The 20,315-nt window shown below is 38.9% G+C and overlaps 1 protein-coding gene across 1 annotated transcript in view; it reads left to right on the forward strand.

The window, feature by feature from the left end:
• Positions 1 to 2,935: 2,935 nt before the first annotated feature.
• Positions 2,936 to 20,315, forward strand: part of CDC5L (cell division cycle 5 like) — a 94,787-nt gene continuing 77,407 nt past the window's right edge. Inside the window, exons 1-6 of the mRNA XM_053709595.1 lie at positions 2,936 to 3,116; positions 5,555 to 5,658; positions 7,493 to 7,654; positions 15,755 to 15,882; positions 19,071 to 19,170; positions 19,857 to 20,075. Of these exons, the coding sequence (XP_053565570.1) occupies positions 3,072 to 3,116; positions 5,555 to 5,658; positions 7,493 to 7,654; positions 15,755 to 15,882; positions 19,071 to 19,170; positions 19,857 to 20,075 (758 nt within the window). The 5' untranslated portion in view covers positions 2,936 to 3,071. The remainder of the gene's footprint in view (positions 3,117 to 5,554; positions 5,659 to 7,492; positions 7,655 to 15,754; positions 15,883 to 19,070; positions 19,171 to 19,856; positions 20,076 to 20,315) is intronic.

Raw genomic sequence — 20,315 nt, forward strand, 5'->3', positions numbered from 1 at the left:
GCGCAGTAGCGGGAGAAGCAACCTCCCTGAATTGAGTTTTTGCAGGTTGGGATGTCTGCGCTCTGAACAATTGCTGGTTCTTCTCAAATGTTGGAACTATCCTGGAAATTAAAATTTAAGAGTTGTCAAAGGGGTTCCAAAACCAAGCACACATATACACACACACACACACACACATATATATATATATACAGGTAGCCCTCAGTTTACGCCGGGGTTAGGTTCCAGAAGGAATGGTTGTAAATCGAAACCAATGTAATTTGAAACCCAGTTTATAATGTAAGTCATTGGGAACTGAGGGAGTTAGGTTCCAGGTCCCTCTCAAAATTGTCATAAGTAGCACCTAATACATTATTTTTAAAGCTTTGAAATGAAGACTTTAAATGCTAGACAGCATTATAAACCTAATAAAATAATCACACAACACAGAATATATAATTAAACTAAGTTAAATGAACAAAAACATTTGCTAAACAGCATTATAAACCTAATAAAATAATCACACAACACAGACTTCACTTGCATTTTTCTGCAAACAGTTCTTTCTGTGCATTCCAATCTGGACTGAGTTATAGACAGGAAGATCTTGTTCCCTTGAAATCTGCTCGATAGCTCAGGTCTGGTTAAACTGATTAATGTCAGCTTGCTTGGCTTTGCTGCAACACAAGCGGACAGCTCCACCTACTGGCTATTTTAATAAATGCACTGCTTCTCAATGCTTTTCAATAGCAGTCACATGACTGGAAAAAAGGTTGTTATTCTGAAACGGTGTAAATTGAACCGTTGTAAAACGAGGGCCATCTGTATGCATATACACACACACACACATATATATATATATATATATATATATATATATATATACACATACACATATACACACATATATATATATATATATATATATATATATATATATATATATATATATATACATATACATACACACACACATATATATATATATATATATATATATATATATACATATACACACACACACATATATATATATATATATATACACACACATATATATATATATATATATATATATACAGTGGGACCTCGGTTTACGAATTTAATTTGTTCTCCGGGACGTTTCGTATTGCGAAAAATTTGTAAACCGAAACACGGTTTCCCATAGGAATGCATTGAAAACCAATTAATGCGTTCCGGAGGTGAGAAAAAAGTCAAATAAAGGCTCCAAAACCTGCTGCAAAAGGCTCCAAAAGCTGCTGCAAATGGCTCCAATGGCTCCAAAAGGCTCCACAACTTGCTGCAAATGGCTCCAAAAGGCTCAACAACTTGCTGCAAATGGCTCCAAAACCTCTCCAACACCTCCACACTGCTACCCACACTTCAGTATGCAGGGGCAAACCGGGACACTTATTTCGTATTGCGAAAAAAATTCGTAAACCGAAGGGCAAACCGGGACACTTGTTTCGTATTGCGAAAAAAATTTGTAAACCGAAGCATTTTTTTTAAAGAATTTTCATTCGTAAACCGAAATTTCGTTTACCGAGTCGTTCGTTAACCGAGGTCCCACTGTATATATATATATATATATATATATATATATATATATACACACATATACATATACACACACACACACATATATAACACACACACACACACACATATACACATATACACACACATATATATATATCAGTTAAAAAGCATGTCAATTCGACCAAATATAATTTTATTTATTATATTCTGTGGGTTGGGGAGTTTATTTTTAGAATTTCCATACTTTTAACTGATTGGGACTTAAAGGGACATGAAACTCAAAACTTTCATGATTCTTATAGAGAATACTATTTTATACAACTTTCCAGTTCACTACTATTTTCTAATTTGCTTCATTCCCTTGTTATCCTTTGTTGAAGAAGCAGCAATGCATTACTGGGAGCAAGTTAACACATTGGATTAGCCAATAAGATGAGGCATATATGTGCAGCCACCAATCAGCAGCGCCTAAGCCTACCTAGTAATAGAAGAAAATGAAAAGTTGTTTTAAAATCACATACTCTATCTGAATCATGAATGAAAACATTTGAGTTTTGTGTCCCTTTAAAGAGACAATATACTGTAAAATAGTTTTTCCCTTATGTATTTCCAATGACTTGTTATACCAGCTCCATAGAATGAAATGTATGGGAAACTGGATTTTCAAGTTTATTTGTGTATATGAAATAGCTGGTTTTGTGCTTTGAAACCACAACCTATTACAATGGGTTGATTGACCATGCATGTAAAATCAGATATCATTATGTTACCACTTTGTATACACACTTGCTTCCTTATATTATATTTGTCTGCAAACCAAAGCTAAATACTTGGAGAGAACAATGAAAATCTATGCTTTTATTAGTTATCTCTTCTACACCCCCCGCCGGGAGTGACATTTCTTCTGCTGGTTGTGTTTACATTGCCTATCAATAGCATAGTAACTTTCAGTAGAAGTGGAGAGATCACAGCCTAATTAATCCATCAAATGTACAAATAAAAGTAAACAAGCTACTTGTAAACAGTTTAATACACTCTAGCAGGTAAAATGGATTATTTAGAAAAAAGTGAAAAAAACTGTTGGGTAAACTGTCCCTTTAACTCAGGCAAATAAAAAAAAAAATTCTCAAATATACTGAGGAATGGTTTAGAAAATGTATCTTCAACTAATATTCAATAGAAATAAAAAAAAAACAGTAAGGAATCTGTAAATTATAGTAGATTCATTTCAGTGACATCACCAAAACTTACTGTGAAATATTGCAATAGTGTTAACGATCAATTTCCCCGGCTCAACTTCGAATTTGAAGAAAACAATTACTAGACGCCAGAGGGCGCTGTGCGAATAACTCTCTGCCAGCTATGACCAGGTCGCTCTCTGCTCTCTGTTGTCTACAGTACGCTGCGTGCGTTTCAACCAACAACAAGACGTCACTTGCGTGTGTTGCCCCGTTCTGTAACACGGGTTGATGTCTAGTGCTGATTTTTGGAGCTGTTTCATTTTGTGTTATTTCATTTCTTACTGAGAAACTCTCTGACCTAGCACTGCCAAGATGCCGCGAATTATGATAAAGGGAGGGGTGTGGAGGAACACCGAGGTAAGGCAGAGTCAGGCCAACTTGAATCGCTTGCTGAGGGGGGTTGTCGGCATGTAGAGGGAAAATACTTGAATGTTGGTTACTTTTCTGAGGAATATGATGTCTGTCGACCCTTTACTGAGGAGACTATTGAAAACTATGCTGACAAGGGATACTGGTCACTTTTCTGAAAGGAGGGGGGCTGTTGGGTACTTTGCTGAGGGGAGGTGGGGGGCTGTTGGGCTCTATGAGGGGACGGGGACTGTTGGGCACTTTGAGGGGAGGGGGGGGGACTGTTGGGCACGTTGCTTACCGGAGGGGGGACTGTCGGGCACGTTGCTGAGGGGTTGGGGGGTCTGTCGGGCACGTTGCTGAGGGGAGATGGGGACTGTCTGCACGTTGCTGAGGGGAGCTGGGGACTGTTGGGCACGTTGCTGAGGGGAGGGGGGACTGTCGGGCACGTTGCTGAGGGGAGGGGGGACTGTCGGGCACGTTGCTGAGGGGAGATGGGGACTGTCTGCACGTTGCTGAGGGGAGCTGGGGACTGTTGGGCACGTTGCTGAGGGGAGGGGGGACTGTCGGGCACGTTGCTGAGGGGAGATGGGGACTGTCTGCACGTTGCTGAGGGGAGCTGGGGACTGTCGGGCACGTTGCTGAGGGGAGGGGGGACTGTCGGGCACGTTGCAGAGGGGAGATGGGGACTGTCGGCACGTTGCTGAGGGGAGCTGGGGACTGTTGGGCACGTTGCTGAGGGGAGGGGGGACTGTCGGGCACCTTGCTGAGGGGAGGGGGGGGGGACTGTCGGGCACGTTGCTGAGGGGAGGGGGGGGGGGACTGTCGGGGCACGTTGCTGAGGGGAGGGGGGGAACTGTCGGGCACCTTGCTGAGGGGAGGGGGGGGACTGTCGGGCACCTTGCTGAGGGGAGGGGGGGGGACTGTCGGGCACGTTGCTGAGGGGAGGGGGGGGAACTGTCGGGCACGTTGCTGAGGGGAGGGGGGGGAACTGTCGGGCACGTTGCTGAGGGGAGGGGGGGGGGACTGTCGGGCACGTTGCTGAGGGGAGGGGGGGGAACTGTCGGGCACGTTGCTGAGGGGAGGGGGGGAACTGTCGGGCACGTTGCTGAGGGGAGGGGGGGGAACTGTCGGGCACGTTGCTGAGGGGAGGGGGGGAACTGTCGGGCACGTTGCTGAGGGGAGGGGGGGAACTGTCGGGCACGTTGCTGAGGGGAGGGGGGGAACTGTCGGGCACGTTGCTGAGGGGAGGGGGGGAACTGTCGGGCACGTTGCTGAGGGGAGGGGGGGGGAACTGTCGGGCACGTTGCTGAGGGGAGGGGGGGAACTGTCGGGCACGTTGCTGAGGGGAGGGGGGGAACTGTCGGGCACGTTGCTGAGGGGAGGGGGGGAACTGTCGGGCACGTTGCTGAGGGGAGGGGGGGAACTGTCGGGCACGTTGCTGAGGGGAGGGGGGGGAACTGTCGGGCACGTTGCTGAGGGGAGGGGGGGAACTGTCGGGCACGTTGCTGAGGGGAGGGGGGGGGACTGTCGGGCACGTTGCTGAGGGGAGGGGGGGAACTGTCGGGCACGTTGCTGAGGGGAGGGGGGGAACTGTCGGGCACGTTGCTGAGGGGAGGGGGGGAACTGTCGGGCACGTTGCTGAGGGGAGGGGGGCACTGTCGGGCACGTTGCTGAGGGGAGGGGGGCACTGTCGGGCACGTTGCTGAGGGGAGGGGGGCACTGTCGGGCACGTTGCTGAGGGGAGGGGGGCACTGTCGGGCACGTTGCTGAGGGGAGGGGGACACTGTCGGGCACGTTGCTGAGGGGAGGGGGGCACTGTCGGGCACGTTGCTGAGGGGAGGGGGACACTGTCGGGCACGTTGCTGAGGGGAGGGGGGCACTGTCGGACACGTTGCTGAGGGGAGGGGGGCACTGTCGGGCACGTTGCTGAGGGAAGGGGGGACTGTCGGGCACGTTGCTGAGGGAAGGGGGGACGTTGGTCACTTTGCAGAGGGGAAGGGGGGCTGTTGGTCATTTTGCTGATGGCTGGGGGAGGACTGGGAGTCTGTTATTATTCTGAGAAGATGGAGAAATGTCAGTAACATGTTCTGTTGAAAGGGGGGAATGTTGGTCATTTTCCAGAGTAAAGGGGGGACTCTGTCATTTTCTTCAGGAGAGGGGTTTTGTTGGTCACTTTGCTAAGGAGTAGAGGGTCTGTTGTTAACTTTACTGAGGTAGCAGGGACTGCCGCTTAATTTGCTGAGATCCTGGGCTGATAGTCACTTTGCTATGGAGGGTGGTAGGGGGCTAGCTCTCTGGGGACTGTAATGTAAGAAATATTTTTTGGTAGCATAAAAAGCTTTCATTATTTTTAATCAATTTAAACTTCCTTCACAATTACAATGAACAAAATGCAGAAACTGTTTCAATCATTCTTTACAATTCATATTATTTTCTCCTCAAAGGATGAAATTCTCAAGGCAGCTGTTATGAAATATGGGAAGAACCAATGGTCACGTATTGCCTCCTTGCTCCATAGAAAGTCTGCTAAGCAGTGCAAAGCTCGGTGGTATGTATGGCTGTATATAAGGTTGATTTATTGTTACATTGTTTACAGCAGGTCTTAATGACTCTTGTAAGCCTGGGTTGCAGCAGTTCCTAGACTTCCTTACTTCTGGATTCTAATTATTTGTTCTACCTACAGCTATATACAAATACCCTTATCTAGCTGAACTAAACTGTTACTAATGTTTTCAGGATTTAGAGCATATGGTTTAAAACAACTTTCCAATTTACTTCTATTGTCAAATTGCTTTGTGCTCTTAATATAATTTGTTGAAGAGTAAAGCTAATAGCTCAGGAACGTGCACGTGTATACCAGTCTATTGCATCAGTGTTAGTTCATAGCAATGTTATCCATGGATACAATGTTGCAGACACTGTTGCCAGATGGCTAGACACATGTGCATGCCCCTGAGCTCACCTAAGGTAACTCTTTAACAAAGGATGCCAAGAGAACCAGGCAAAATTGGTAGCTAAAGCAAATTGGAAAGTTGTTTAAAATGTCATGCTCTGTCCAATCCAGTGAAGTTTAATTTTGACTTTTCTGTCTCTTTAACAAACCTCTTGTTACTTTTCATACTCCAGAGCTTCACAAAAGTATTTGAAACTTAAAGGGACAGTATACTGTAAATATTTTTTTCTATTAAAGGGACATGAAACTGAAATCAGCAGCAGGGGTGTGTTAAACTCATGGTATTACAGGGTTGTTAGTTTTAATATTACATGCTGTAACTGATTAGAGCGTGTCATTTTTTGACTATAATGGCCCTTAAAACTAAACAACCAGTCATGCATATGAAAGTTTTACTTCTGGATTCTAATTATTCCTAAAATATTTTTTGTTGCAAAACATGGTAAATACAGTGGTATTAAAATTAATAATGAATCCATAGGGACCTATTGCTCTGTAGCTTTTAAAAGGACATAAAAGTGCAAAGAAAATTGTCTAATGTACGATAATAAAATGCATTATCACTTTTACGTACATATTTCCTGCAAAGGGGTTAAACACATAGTTAAAGTTGGCTCAAGGACAGCATGATACTACTAAACACTTGCTTGCTGAACACATCTGGTAAGCCAATGACCAGCTAGCCCTCAGTAGTGTATCTACTGAGTCTACCTAGCTATGGTTTTCAAAAAAGCATACCAAAAGAACAAAATAAAGCTGATCATTTCTTAAAATTGCTGTTTCTGATCCATTGACGTTTTAATTTTGATTTTCATTACCTTTTTAAGTACAATTCTGTGGGTTGGCAGGAACAGGCCTACAAAAAATGTATTTATTGAGAACAACGGAAATGTGTAATACATTTTAAAATGACCTCTATTAAATACAACAGAGAAGATTCAACTCTAATGTCCATTTCATGTATGCTATCAAAATGTATATTTTAACAGCCTTGATCATCGCATTTGAATGTGAAGCTTTCTTGTCCCTTTAGTATAACTTTTAATGTAAGTAGTCTGTGTATACTATTCCATCCATCCTGCAGTTCACATTCAGCATTTTCATTTCTAGACAAACCATATATCCAGTTGTGTAGTTCTAGGGATAAAGTAATAGAATAAAACCTTACTTCAATTTAAACATATTCACTACTTGTTTGTATAGTAGTAAAGGCAGTGTTGCTTCTGGAACTTCCCAATGTCCTTCGAAAGACTTCAGCACTTTCCAGTGAAGCAATGTTAACATTTTAAATAAGAAAATTATTTTGATGTCCCTTTAAAACAAACTTTGCTAGTCTTGTAAAACCAGCATATTAATAGAGACGTTTGATTATTTCAGTATTTGTTTATATAGTTGTGCATTACACGTTTCCTTTTTAACTTTATATTAGGTATGAATGGCTGGATCCCAGCATCAAAAAGACAGAATGGTCACGAGAAGAAGAAGAAAAACTGCTACATTTGGCTAAGCTAATGCCAACACAATGGAGGACAATCGCACCTATCATAGGCAGAACAGCTGCTCAGTGTCTGGAGCATTATGAATTCTTATTGTAAGTAAAATATTACTATTTCTTTTTATATAGTAAGGTGATAGATTAGAACCAAAAAGCCTTCATAGCACTCTACAAGGTTCTTTTACCACATAAGTAAGAGGGGCATGTGGTGGCTCTTGGATATTTCCATTACCCATCCTCTCTGAAGAAGCAGAAAGGAATTTTAAATTTTATCTCTACAAAGCTATACTGCTTATTATACTAACGCTGCAATAAGATTTGATGTTTAAGAAAGCCCTTAGCTAATTATAATACTCAATCTAATTGGTTAGTGGGTGGGTCAAAGCTTCCTTCTTGCTCTTACTCTGTGAATGTGCGTGTCTGCTGCAGTATATAAAATGTACAATAGTGAGCTTTTATAAATAGCATGCATTTGGGTTGTGAGAGTTGTTCTTAAAGGGACAGTATACACTCATTTTCATATAACTGCATGTAATAGACACTACTATAAAGAATAAGATGCACAGATACTGATATAAAAATCCAGTATAAAATGGTTTAAAAACGTACTTAGAAGCTGTCAGTTTAGCTCTGTTGAAAAGGCTGCTGGAAAGCCCACTGCAAGTGGAAAATAAGACACTCCCCCCTCCCCCTTCTTTTGCATATGAAAAGACCCTTTACATAAACAGGAGCAAGCTGGAGAAGGTAGCTGACGGTATTCACATAAAACTTTGGGGCTTGGTTAGGAGTCTGAAAATCAGAGCAATGTTATTTAAAAATAAGCAAAATTATAATTTTTTAAAAAAAAAAAAAAAAACTTTTTGGGCTTTATAAATAGATAATCTTCAAAACATTTATGCAACGAAAAAATGAGTGTATAATGGCCCTTTAAGGATGACACTTGCTGTCATGGTAGACAGTCTTCAAAGCATGTAACCCAACTGGCATTTATACTGTGCTGTGTAATAAACATGCAGACTTTGTATCAGAGCACTAGTCCTCCAGGCAAAGAGTCACTCAGGGGCTGAGAAAAGTGAAGTTCAAATGTACTCTGATACAGAGTCTGTGTCCTGCAATCTTCTTAACTGCAGCAGAGCTAAATAAAAAAAAAAAATGTCTTGCCCACCCTTGAGAGCAAGGTGCTACAAATGCCACACTCCTGTTTACAGCTCGGCTGCCTGCCTGGAAAAGCTAGCGATGCTCTAGCGCTTTGTGGAATAGTGTATGTGCAATCCATAGATCTTGTAACTAGTCAATAAGAGAAGGCAAGTAGATAATGTGCAGTGGTTTAAGACCCCAAGATAAAGGTGCCAAGTTTAATTTCTGGGCTGTCAGTGGCCCTTGGGTGCCTGGGAAATTCAAGCACTGTCTTATAGGGACACGAAAGACAGAATTAAATTATCATGTTTCAGAAAGATTATGCAATTTAAAGTCCATTTTAAATTAACTTCTGTTATCAAATTTACTTTGCTACCTGTGTATTCTTTGTTGAAAAGCATATGTACATTTGCTCAGCAGCAGCAATGCACTACTAGGAGCTATCTGGGGATTGGTGGCTACTCGTATACACCTAGTGTCATTGAGTCCATAGATGTTTTAAGCTAGGTTGCAGTAACTCATTACTGCTCTGCAGCTTTAACTGTTTAATCCTTTTGCAGGGGTCAAATACATTGTTACATGCAATCAATAGTGCAATAATAATTGCTCCAACATTATAAGAACATTTTCTTTTTGCACTTTTATATCCCTTTAATCCATCCTCTTCTGAAACAGGGTGCAAATACTTTAGCTGAGGGTCCAGTATTAGTATTAAAGGATTACTAACTTTTGTTTTTCCGATACAAAACGGACCATACAAGTATCACACAAATATAATGTACCTTTTTATTTGCAGAAACGAAGCTCCCTTTAGCCGTAAAATAAAGTTTTATGTTATCCCCATGACATCACGTCATCCAGCCCTCAAATGTGGGCCGTCTAAGGTTTATCCTACTTGCCAATCAGATGGCGAGTATTTGCATGACATCAAAATACTTTTGCGTCATTCAATGCATGCGCAATAGGGTTTTATTAGTCTCGAATGTGCTTATTGTGGCACAGAAGCTGACATGACAGACACCAGAATAAAAATAATGCATGCGCATATTAAATTTAAATCGATGTTCTCTTCACATACACTTGTTTTTTTTTTATCTAGCTGTTGGTGTATATACCAAATGCTTATGGCCTAAAGAGTTCTGAGATGACCCGCCGGCCATTTAATGCGTGGTCAGTTCATTGTAGAAAAGTTAAAGAAAGGTTTAGTGCATATAGAACTATGTCTTATCAGAATGACCACCTACTCTTATTGTACCTTACTTCACAAAATCATCTGTATCATGTATGTGGTTCTATTATCTGTCTTGCATAAGCATTGTATGTCATTATTTTTCTGAACTTTATTATTAATAATAAAAAATATTTAAAAAAAAAATAGATAGATATACAACTTATGCAGATATTTACTTAGCCTGTTACACAAAATTAAAGAAAATATAATTCAAAAAAAAAAAAAAAAATTTAAATCGATGCAATAGGTATTCCAGCCATTCTACTGTCAAATGTCAATGATAGCGGTCCAGTATTGCTATATTTCCACAATATATTAAATATGACTCTGCAATGTAATTGTTAAAGGAATAAAAATTCAATAGATGCAATTATTTTTTTCCGTTTCAAATATGTTTATATATGTATACATCCTATTGCGTTATGATTGCATATCAACATGTGTATAATTTTAATTAGTGTGTGTGTATATGTATATTATTAACAGAAAATGTGCAATATGCATCCAAATGAAATTAGACAGGTGCATAAATTTGGGCACCCCAACAGAAATATTGCAACAATATTTAGTAGAGCCTCCTTTAGCAGAAATAACAGCCTCTATACGCTTCCTATAGCCTGTAATGAGTGTCTGGATTCTGGATGAAGGTATTTTGGATCATTCCTCCTTGCAAAACATCTCCAGTTCAGTTAGGTTTGATGGTTGCCGAGCATGAACAGCCCGCTTCAAATCACCCCACAGATTTTCAATGATATTCAGGTCTGGGGACTGGGATGGCCATTCCAGAACATTGTACTTGTTACTCTGCATAAATGCCAGAGTAGATTTTGAGCAGTGTTTAGGGTCATTGTCTTGTTGAAATATCCAGCCCCGGCGTAACTTCAACTTTGTGACTGATCCCTCAGCATTATTCTCAAGTATCTGCTGATATTGAGTGGAATCCATGCAACCCTCAACTTTAACAAGATTCCCAGTACCGGCACTGGCCACACAGCCCACAGCATGATGGAATATCCACCAAATTTTACTGTGGCTAGCAAGTGTTTGTCTTGGAACACTGTGTTCTTTTGCCGCCATTCATAACGCCCCTTGTTATGACTAAATAACTCAATTTTTGTTTCATCAGTCCACAGCACCTTCTTCCAAAATGAAGCTGGCTTGTCCAAATGTGCGTTTGCATACCTCAAGCAACTCTGTTTGTGGCGTGGCATCACTCTCCCATACAGCTTCTCCTTGTGCAAAGTGTGCTGAATTGTTGAACGATGCACAGTGACACCATCTGCAGCAAGATGATGTTGTAGGTCTTTGGAGGTGGTCTGTGGGCTGTTTTTGGCCGTTCTCACCATCCTTTGCCTTTCCGACATTTTAATTAGCCTGCCACTTCTCGCCTTAACAAGAACTGTGCCTGTGGTCTTCCATTTTCTCACTATGTTCCTCACAGTGGACACTGACAGCTTAAATCTCTGCGATAGCTTTTTGTAGCCTTCCCCTAAACCATAATGTTGAAGAATCTTTGTTTTCAGGTCATTTGAGAGTTGTTTTGAGGCCCCCATCTTGCCACTCTTCAGAGGAGAGTTAAGAGAACAACAATTTGCAATTGGCCACCTTAAATACCTTTTCTCATGATTGGATGCACCTGTCTATGAAGTTCAAGGCTTAATGGGCTCACCAAACCAATTGTGTGTTCCAATTAATCAGTGCTAGGTAGTTACAGGTATTCAAATTGACAAGGGTGCCTAAATGTATGCACCTGTCTAATTTCGTTTTGATGCATATTGCACATTTTCTGCTAATTTAATAAACCTCATTTCACTACTGAAATATTACTTTGTCCTTCAGTTATTTGATAGTTAAGGATTGAAATCAATATGATTTGTAATAATCGTATTTTGCTCGCCCATCATAGGGAGATTCTATTTTCTATTACATAATTACACCGCAACAAATTATTATGCCCAAACACTAGTTATTTCAATTGCATAGTGTTTTACAGTGTATATTTTGTTGCTCGTTAATTCTAGGGTGATTCTCGAAGCGCTCACACGCTAGCTACTTACGTTTACTGCGCAGCATAGTCTTCTGATGCAGTATCGATAGAGCGTGTCTTCCCCATAAGACGGTGACATATCCAATGACGTTGCGCTAACTCGTGCATGCGCATTGCGTCTAGGAGTCACCATCTTCCAACTGTCTTCTGATGCAGTATCGATAGAGCGTGTCTTCCCCATAAGACGGTGACGTATCCAAGGACGTTGCGCTAACTCGTGCATGCGCATTGCGTCTAGGAGTCACCATCTTCCAACTGGAGTTGTCCCCCCGGATTGGAAATCTGTAACGGCGGACAACTCAGTGGGTTTGGAAAAATTAAATATTTCTAATAGTAATATATTAAAAACGCTACATATTTAATACATGATCAACATTGAAAAAAGCATGATCGTAATTACACTATTCTATTTTTGACTACTGTTCTATATATTTTTTTTGTCTGAGGAAGGGGAGTGTCTTCCCCCCCCACCCCCCGAAACGTCATGCTTATTAAACTTCACTTGTTGAAAAGACCAGAGAGTGCCTCCTTATGTCCTGTGTATCAAACCGTTGGCACCCTGGCAGTTGATTATAGAGGTGAGAGTGCTCTTTTCTGGAATATATATATATATATATATATATATATATATATATATATATATATATATATATATATATATATATATATATATATATATATATATATATATATATTTATTAATATAGAGCACGTTTGCTATAGTGCCATCACAATATTATGAAATATGAATATATTGCAATCTCACTGTAGCAAATGTGTTATATATATATATATATATATATTTGCTGCAGTGCAATATTATGAAATATGAATATTACAAACGAGAAATCGCAATATTGTGAAATATGAAAATGTGAAATCACAATTTTGTGGAATAAAAAACAATTTCTTCCACTTTTTAGTTTGTTTACGAATGACAAAAGCCATACAAATGTTCTATAAAAGGGCGCAAAATAAGCTAAAAGTAAATAACATGCTTTATTTATATAGGTATTTCTTAAAACAAGATTTACACATTAGTTAGTTTATTTCCAGTGATAAATTAGGAGCATATTGACAGGAGAAATGTATCATTAGTTCGCTTGAGCTCGCCTTTGGTAAAAGCGCAATAAAATACTACCTTTTTTTTTATTTATTTTTTTGTGATATAAATTTGAGTGCACAGATACGCTTCTCCAAAGGCACGCTGAGGTGAACGCATATCGTTTGATAAATCTTGCTCAAAGAGTAATTTTGACTAAATTGTTATTTTAATAGAAAATCATTTCATTGAATAAATAGTGTAACTGATGTGATGTTGGATTAAAATAAAGATATTAAGATAACCCAGGTAAAGTTTGACAAATTTGTTTTCTGTAGTTTATCAGACTCCCAAAGTCGGAACCAGTGATTAGATATGAGTCCGTCAGGTGAACTGAAAATGTTGTGCTTAAAGTTCTCTAAATAGTCTCAAACACAAATGGGGTCTTATTCTAATATGACTTGTGTCTTTTTATACATTGCGGTTACTTTTTCATTCAGTCAAAATTGCATGTGAAACTAAGAGGTACAGATACAGAATGGTTAGAATGATAAGATCCACACGCCTCTTAATATAATAAAATTTTATGTAATTTAATGTAGATTTTTATTTTTGAGCGCTTTTAATTTGTTTAATTTAAAGGGACATAATACTCATATGCTAAATCACTTGAAACGGATGCAGTATAACTAAAAAGCTGACAGGAAAATATCACCTGAGCATCTCTATGTAAAAAAGGAAGATATTTTACCTCACAATCTCCTCAGCTCAGCAGAGTAAGTTCTGTGTAAAAAGTTATACTCAGCTGCTCCCAGCTGCAGGTAAAAAAATAAAAAAAAAATGAAGAAATGAACAGCAGCCAATCAGCATCAGCAGTGCTGAGGTCATGAACTCTTACTGTGATCTCATGAGATTTGACTTAACTCATGAGATTTCATAATAAGCTTCCTTTACCTGATTGGTGAAATAATATGAGAGTGCACGATGCTCATCCTTTCAGTTGTCCCGGGACAGACATACTGATATGCTGCTTAGAAGTCCTTTACAATGGGAACTTTTGAGGTAAAATATCTTTCATTTTTACATAGAGATGTTCAGGAGATATTTTCTAATCAGCTTTTTACAGCTATGCTACATCACTTTCAAGTGTTTAAACATTTGGGTATTATGGCCCTTTAACGGACAGTTAACACCAGAATTAGTTTTTTTAAAAGATAGATAATCCCTTAATTACCCATTCCCCAGTTTTGCATAACCAACACAGTTATAATACAAGTTTTAACTCTGTAATTACCTTGTATTTAAGCCTCTGCAGACTACCCCCTTATTTCAGTTCTTTTGACAGACTTGCATTTTAGCCAATCAGTGCTCAATCCTCTGTAAATTCATGTGCATGAGCTCAATGTTATCTATATGAAACGCATGAACTAATGCCCTCTAGTGGTGAAAACAGTCAAAATGCATTTAGATTAGAGGTGGCCTTCAAGGTCTAAGAAATTAGCATATGAACCTCCTAGGTTTAGTTTTCAAATAAGACTACCAAGAGAAAAATAAATTGGTGATAAAAGTAAATTGGAAAGTTGTTTAAAATGAAATGCCCTTTTTGAATCATAAGTTTTTTTTTTTTTAAAACTTGACTTGACTGTCCCTTTAATAGTATTGTGATTTATCAGAGATCAACCCTTTCTCGACGTATAGACTTTTAATTTAATATATGTTTATATTTAAAAATGTAGTATAAAGGGAAAAATGTTTTGTTCAAAATTGAAATGTGCATGGATGCATTTCCATTTTCAATACAAACCTTTTTGCAATAAGTTTCCATTAACAAAATGGCTTCTATTAAAACGTTATTACGGTTTCGGTGGCATACTCACATATGCTACCTGTGACTAGAGGATCAAGATTCAAACACCATGCCTGCTCAAAGTGCTAGAAATTTATTGTGTATCAATGAAGACTTCATTTGTGTTTTAATGCTTGTGCACACTAGCAGCATGTTTGTGTATGCCTCTGAAAAACAATAACTAGAAGCATTTTTGTTCATGGATATATAATAATAATTGCTTCAATTTAAAACTGAAATGCACCCATGCAGATTTCTGTTTTGGTCTTTCTACCACTTAAGTGATGGTAAATCTGAGCATTTAAAAAACGCTAGAATTTACCATCACTAAAAATAAACTGGGCATTCAGTGATGAGATTGAAGAAAAAGAGGGTGCTAAACTCGCCCTTTCTGTGCTGTGGCTCCTCGCTAAAGTCAGCAATCTTTTCTCAATGAGGTGACATTTCCACCTCTAAACCAATAGCCGTGCTAGTCATCTGACAGTGTTCTGAATGCTAGCACAGCTATTGGTTTAGAGGTGAATACATCACCTCATTGAGAAAAGAGCGTTGTGCCGTGGGCGGCTGGAGGCACTGACTTTTTAGCGAGGAGGCAGTGGCACAGAAAGGGCGAGTTCAGCACCCTTTTCTTTACAAACTCATCACTGAAAGTCCAGTTTATTTCTAATGATGGGAAATCCAAGCGTTTTTTTAAATGCTCGAATTTACCATCACTTTACGTGTATATGGCATTTTCCTTTTTTAGTATTCTTTATAGTATCAAATGTAAACAGGAAGCAAATGGTGCAAGTTTACTTTGTTTCTCTTTAGATACATTTGGGGAACTTGAGTCCAAAATGACTTGTTTCTCTTGATATTTTCTAATAAATAATTTTTTCACATTGTTCTTTAAGAGATAAGGCTGCACAGAGAGACAATGAAGAAGAGGCGGCAGATGATCCTCGCAAGCTTAAACCTGGGGAAATTGACCCCAATCCAGAAACAAAACCAGCCAGACCTGATCCTGTTGACATGGATGAAGGTAAAATCATTTACAATTACTTTAAAACAAAATGTAATGCATTTTCTTTAAAGTGTCAGGATTAGATTGAATACATGTGACACTCAATAAAATCACTTGATGAGATAAGTCTGCCCATTTCCTACCTGGTTAAACACACTTTTCAGGAAAACAATAAAGCTGAGTTGTATATACCTCTTCGGGTTTAGCCTCCTCCATTAAACCCTTTGGTCTAGGCACTGGCCCTTCATGTACAGGTAGCCCTCCGTTTACGCCGGGGTTAGGTTCCAGAAGGAATGGTTGCAAATCGAAACCGTTGTAAATTGAAACCCAGTTTATAATGTAAGTCAATGGGTAGTGAGGGAGTTAGATTCTAGGCCCCTCTCAAAATTTTCATAAGTATCACTTAAAGGGACAGTTTACTCAAAAATGTTCTCCCCTTTAATTTGTTCCCAATGATCCACTTTACCTGCTGGAGTGTATTAAATTGTTTACAAGTAGCTCCTTTACCCTTATATTGGCATTTGAAATTGTTGATTTAGCATGTGGTATCCCCGCCTATTCTGAAAGTTTGTGGCAGCGCGTACCAGCTATAGATAAGCTTTGTAAACACAGCCAGCAGAAGAAATTACACTCCCAGTGAGATATAGCAGAGATAAGGTAATACAATGTTGATTTTCCATTGTTCTCTCAAAGTACTGGTGATTGTTTTAAGGACAGATATAAGATAAAGAAGCAGGTATATGTGCACAATGTGATACAGTAATGAGATCTGATTATATCTACAAGTTCAACCCATTTTATTAGGTTGTGGCTTCATAACACAAAATCAGAGCTTTAATATACACAAATAAACCTTAAAAAGCTAATTTTCATACATTTTTTACTCTGCAGTTGGTAAAAAAGCAATTGTAAACACATTAAGGGAAAAACTATTTTACAGTATACTGTCCCTTTAATACATTATTTTTAAAGCTTTGAAATGAAGACTTTAAATGCTAAACAGCATTATAAACCTAATTAAATAATCACACAACAGACTATCATCATCAAACTAAGTTTAATGAAAAAAATTAATGAATCAAATTAATTAAAGTTTAATGAACTTGCATTTTTCTGCAAACAGTTCTCTGCATTTTTAGCATGTTAAATAATATTGGGTCTGCACCTATTCTATGCATTTCAATCTGCAGTGATTAATAGGCAGTTAGGCACCCTCACCTCAAGCAGCTGGACAGGAAGATAATAGGGAAGTGGCTGCTAGATCTTGTTGCTCGATAAGTCTGGTTTGCTCTGTGTACACAGATCAATTTCAGTCTTCAGTCTGTCATACCTGTATCTACTTACACTGTCAACCTGTAGGGTACAAAGAGTGCTTTATTTTTGTTGCACTTGTCTGAAACAACCTTCATTCCACCAAATTTCTATTTACTTTTGTACGTTTGCCCCCACAAAAAAACTTTGCTGGATTTAAAAAAACAAAAACACAACAACTTTATGCTATTTATTCAGAGTAGCTAACACAAAGCTGTTAAAATTGTATAATATATGAGTTTAACAAAGCCCAGGTGCCAAGGCTAGAAACTGATCATGGTTCCTAGATTAATAACCCCTTATCAGTTTTGGGCAAAGAATCAGCAGATAAGCCATTCCTTATATAGCTTTCACCTGCTGGCTGCTCAGTGCCAGGATCAACACTTACCACCTCTTTTTAATTTGCAGTGCATGGTTGACCGAGGTAATCCGTGCATTTAAAACATTGGTGAGTGTGTTACACAGCAAGTGACCTAACTCCTTGATTATCGTTTTTATGTTCCTCAAGAAACCTGGGGAGTTGCTAACATGCAAGTAGTTTAAGATTAATTTCCACAGTATTGAATAAAATCTATAACTTACTGGTGTGTCTGACAAAGAGACCAAGTCCCTCAGGAGCATTTTATTAAAGTCTATTAATTAACCATATGTGTATCGCATGTGAGATGATGTGTAGTCTCTCTTGAAGCATCATCAGTGGAGCTATCCTCCTTCCATGCCTACTTAGCAGCAAAGGCTGTTAGCAGCTAGTTGTAAATATCCCATGCTGTACTGAAACCACAGTAGCAGTAATACAGGTGTATATACAGCACCTTGCCAACTCTTTTCACATGTGCATGTCTGGGGTAGGGTAACTGCATACACCCCACAAAAATCCAATGTAAAAATATACACCCACAGCACCATGGAATTTTTCAGGCATGATTAAGGGTGATTGAACCTGAAACGTCGCCTGTGATGGCCTAGACCTTTATGTTCCAATAAAGCGTTGAACAATTCCATGGTGCTGTGGGAGTACATTTTACTGAAGCCAGAACAATCTAGAGCATATTGGTGAAATCCTGCCCTTTCCTCCTCTATGTATAGTATTCTAAACGGGGTTTAACACAAATACTTATATAAATATCTGCCATTTATTTGTAATGCCTGTTCTCCAACATACAAATTTTCCTTTAACAGTCAGGAAGTTGGGCCATGGGAGTAGGGATTATGGTTAGTAAGAGGGGGCCAAAACTAATTGAAAATTGAGACAGTGATAAAGTAACAGTGACTAAGGGGAACAAGGAAAAAGGGCATGGGGGTTACTGTGGCTTTACTTTCCCTCTCACTTCCTATATACCTGTATAAGGATTACGGGCTACGTCATACACTCTGTTATTGGATTGCTGGCTGTATCTCTGTCTGTAGTGAGTGTGATAACCTGCTATATACCTTTACATTTGATGTTGATTATTGGTTATCTATTGGTTACCATATGGTAAATGAATGGCTTTTTCTAGCAGTGGTACCTGCCCTTTGATTGTGGGAATAGCAGTTGTTTACCCAATCTGCATATTTTTAGACCATCTTCATGTAATTTTATGCTGGTTAGATAAGAGTGAGGGAATAGATACATAAAAATGAAGAAATATGGGGTAAAATAAAAAAGTGATTAGAATGTGGAATGGAATAAAGTATCAGAAGGGTTATATGCATATGTAGAGAAGCACTTTATGCTGGCTTGAAGGATTACCTCTCATATCCACCACACTTGTTATTTTGGTTTAGGGTTTACTGTGCTCGTCGAAACCCAAATTGTAATGTTTTTTAAAAAAATGTATGTGTTTAGGAGTTTATTTACATGCATCGAATAGATTTATTATATACTCCTACAAATATATATTTTTTTTCTCTAGATGAGCTTGAGATGCTTTCTGAGGCCAGAGCTCGTCTTGCCAATACACAGGGAAAAAAGGCAAAAAGAAAAGCTCGAGAGAAACAGCTTGAAGAAGCAAGGTATACTTCTGCACAATTGTAAACCCCGTATTGCACATGCACAATAGTAAACCCCGTACTGCACATGCACATCCAACACAGAAAGTTGGAATAATAATGCCACTTTTTTTTTTTCTTCCTTAGCAGTGCTGCATAGTTGTGATTCATATGGTATACAACATTTAACAATTAATATATAATTAAAAGGATGAGAATATTTTATAATTCATAAAGAGAGCATTTTAAAATCTTTGTAAATTCACTTTTATTATCAAATTTATGTTGCTTATTTTGTTTTTTTGTTTTTAAAACCATATGTACAAATCCTCAGCTGCATTAATGCACTACTGGGAGCTAGCTGGTGATTGGTGGCTAGGCACATTTGTCTTGTCATTGGTTTACCAGATGTGCTCATCTAGCTCCCAGTAGTGCATAGCTACTTTGGTGCCTATTTAAGAGGGGTGTGTGTAATCCCTTAGCAGGGCTTAAACAAAGTTATATGCAAACGGTGCAATAATAATTAGAGCATTTTGTTTTTGCATTTTATGTCCTTTTAACATAAATACTCTGTGTTTTCCTGTTTTTTCCAAGAATTTTATTTGGCACCAAAATGGGAAGACTTTGCCAAAACATTGCTTATTGCAAAAGATGTTGTTTGTAGTATTTTATTTTGTGGCTGTTTTGATTAATAATTTGAAAATGTATAGGCGACTTGCAGCACTTCAGAAGAGGAGAGAGCTCCGAGCTGCTGGGATTGAAATTCAGAAGAAAAGGAAAAAGAAACGAGGTGTGGATTACAACGCAGAAATACCATTTGAGAAGAAGCCAGCACCTGGTTTCTATGATACTTCTGAGGAAAACTATGATGGTCTGAATGCAGACTTTAGGAAACTTCGTCAACAAGACCTTGATGGAGAACTTAGATCGTAAGTGCATGAGAAATTATTTTATATACCTGTGTTCTTAAAAGATAGATAATTGTTTGTAGAAGCAGTGATTGAGAAGTATGCTCTGTGCAATGTACAGATGCGGGCACGTGGAGAGTATAAACATTTTTTTTAATTCATTTGAATTGTGCATAGCATTAGAATGCTGTAATAGTACAGGTCCAACAAACTATGTACTTCCAGGTCCCTTTAAATCATGCATCATAATGCACACAGCGT

The sequence above is a fragment of the Bombina bombina genome, chromosome 4, assembly GCF_027579735.1.
Source record: "Bombina bombina isolate aBomBom1 chromosome 4, aBomBom1.pri, whole genome shotgun sequence".
Classification (NCBI taxonomy): domain Eukaryota; kingdom Metazoa; phylum Chordata; class Amphibia; order Anura; family Bombinatoridae; genus Bombina; species Bombina bombina.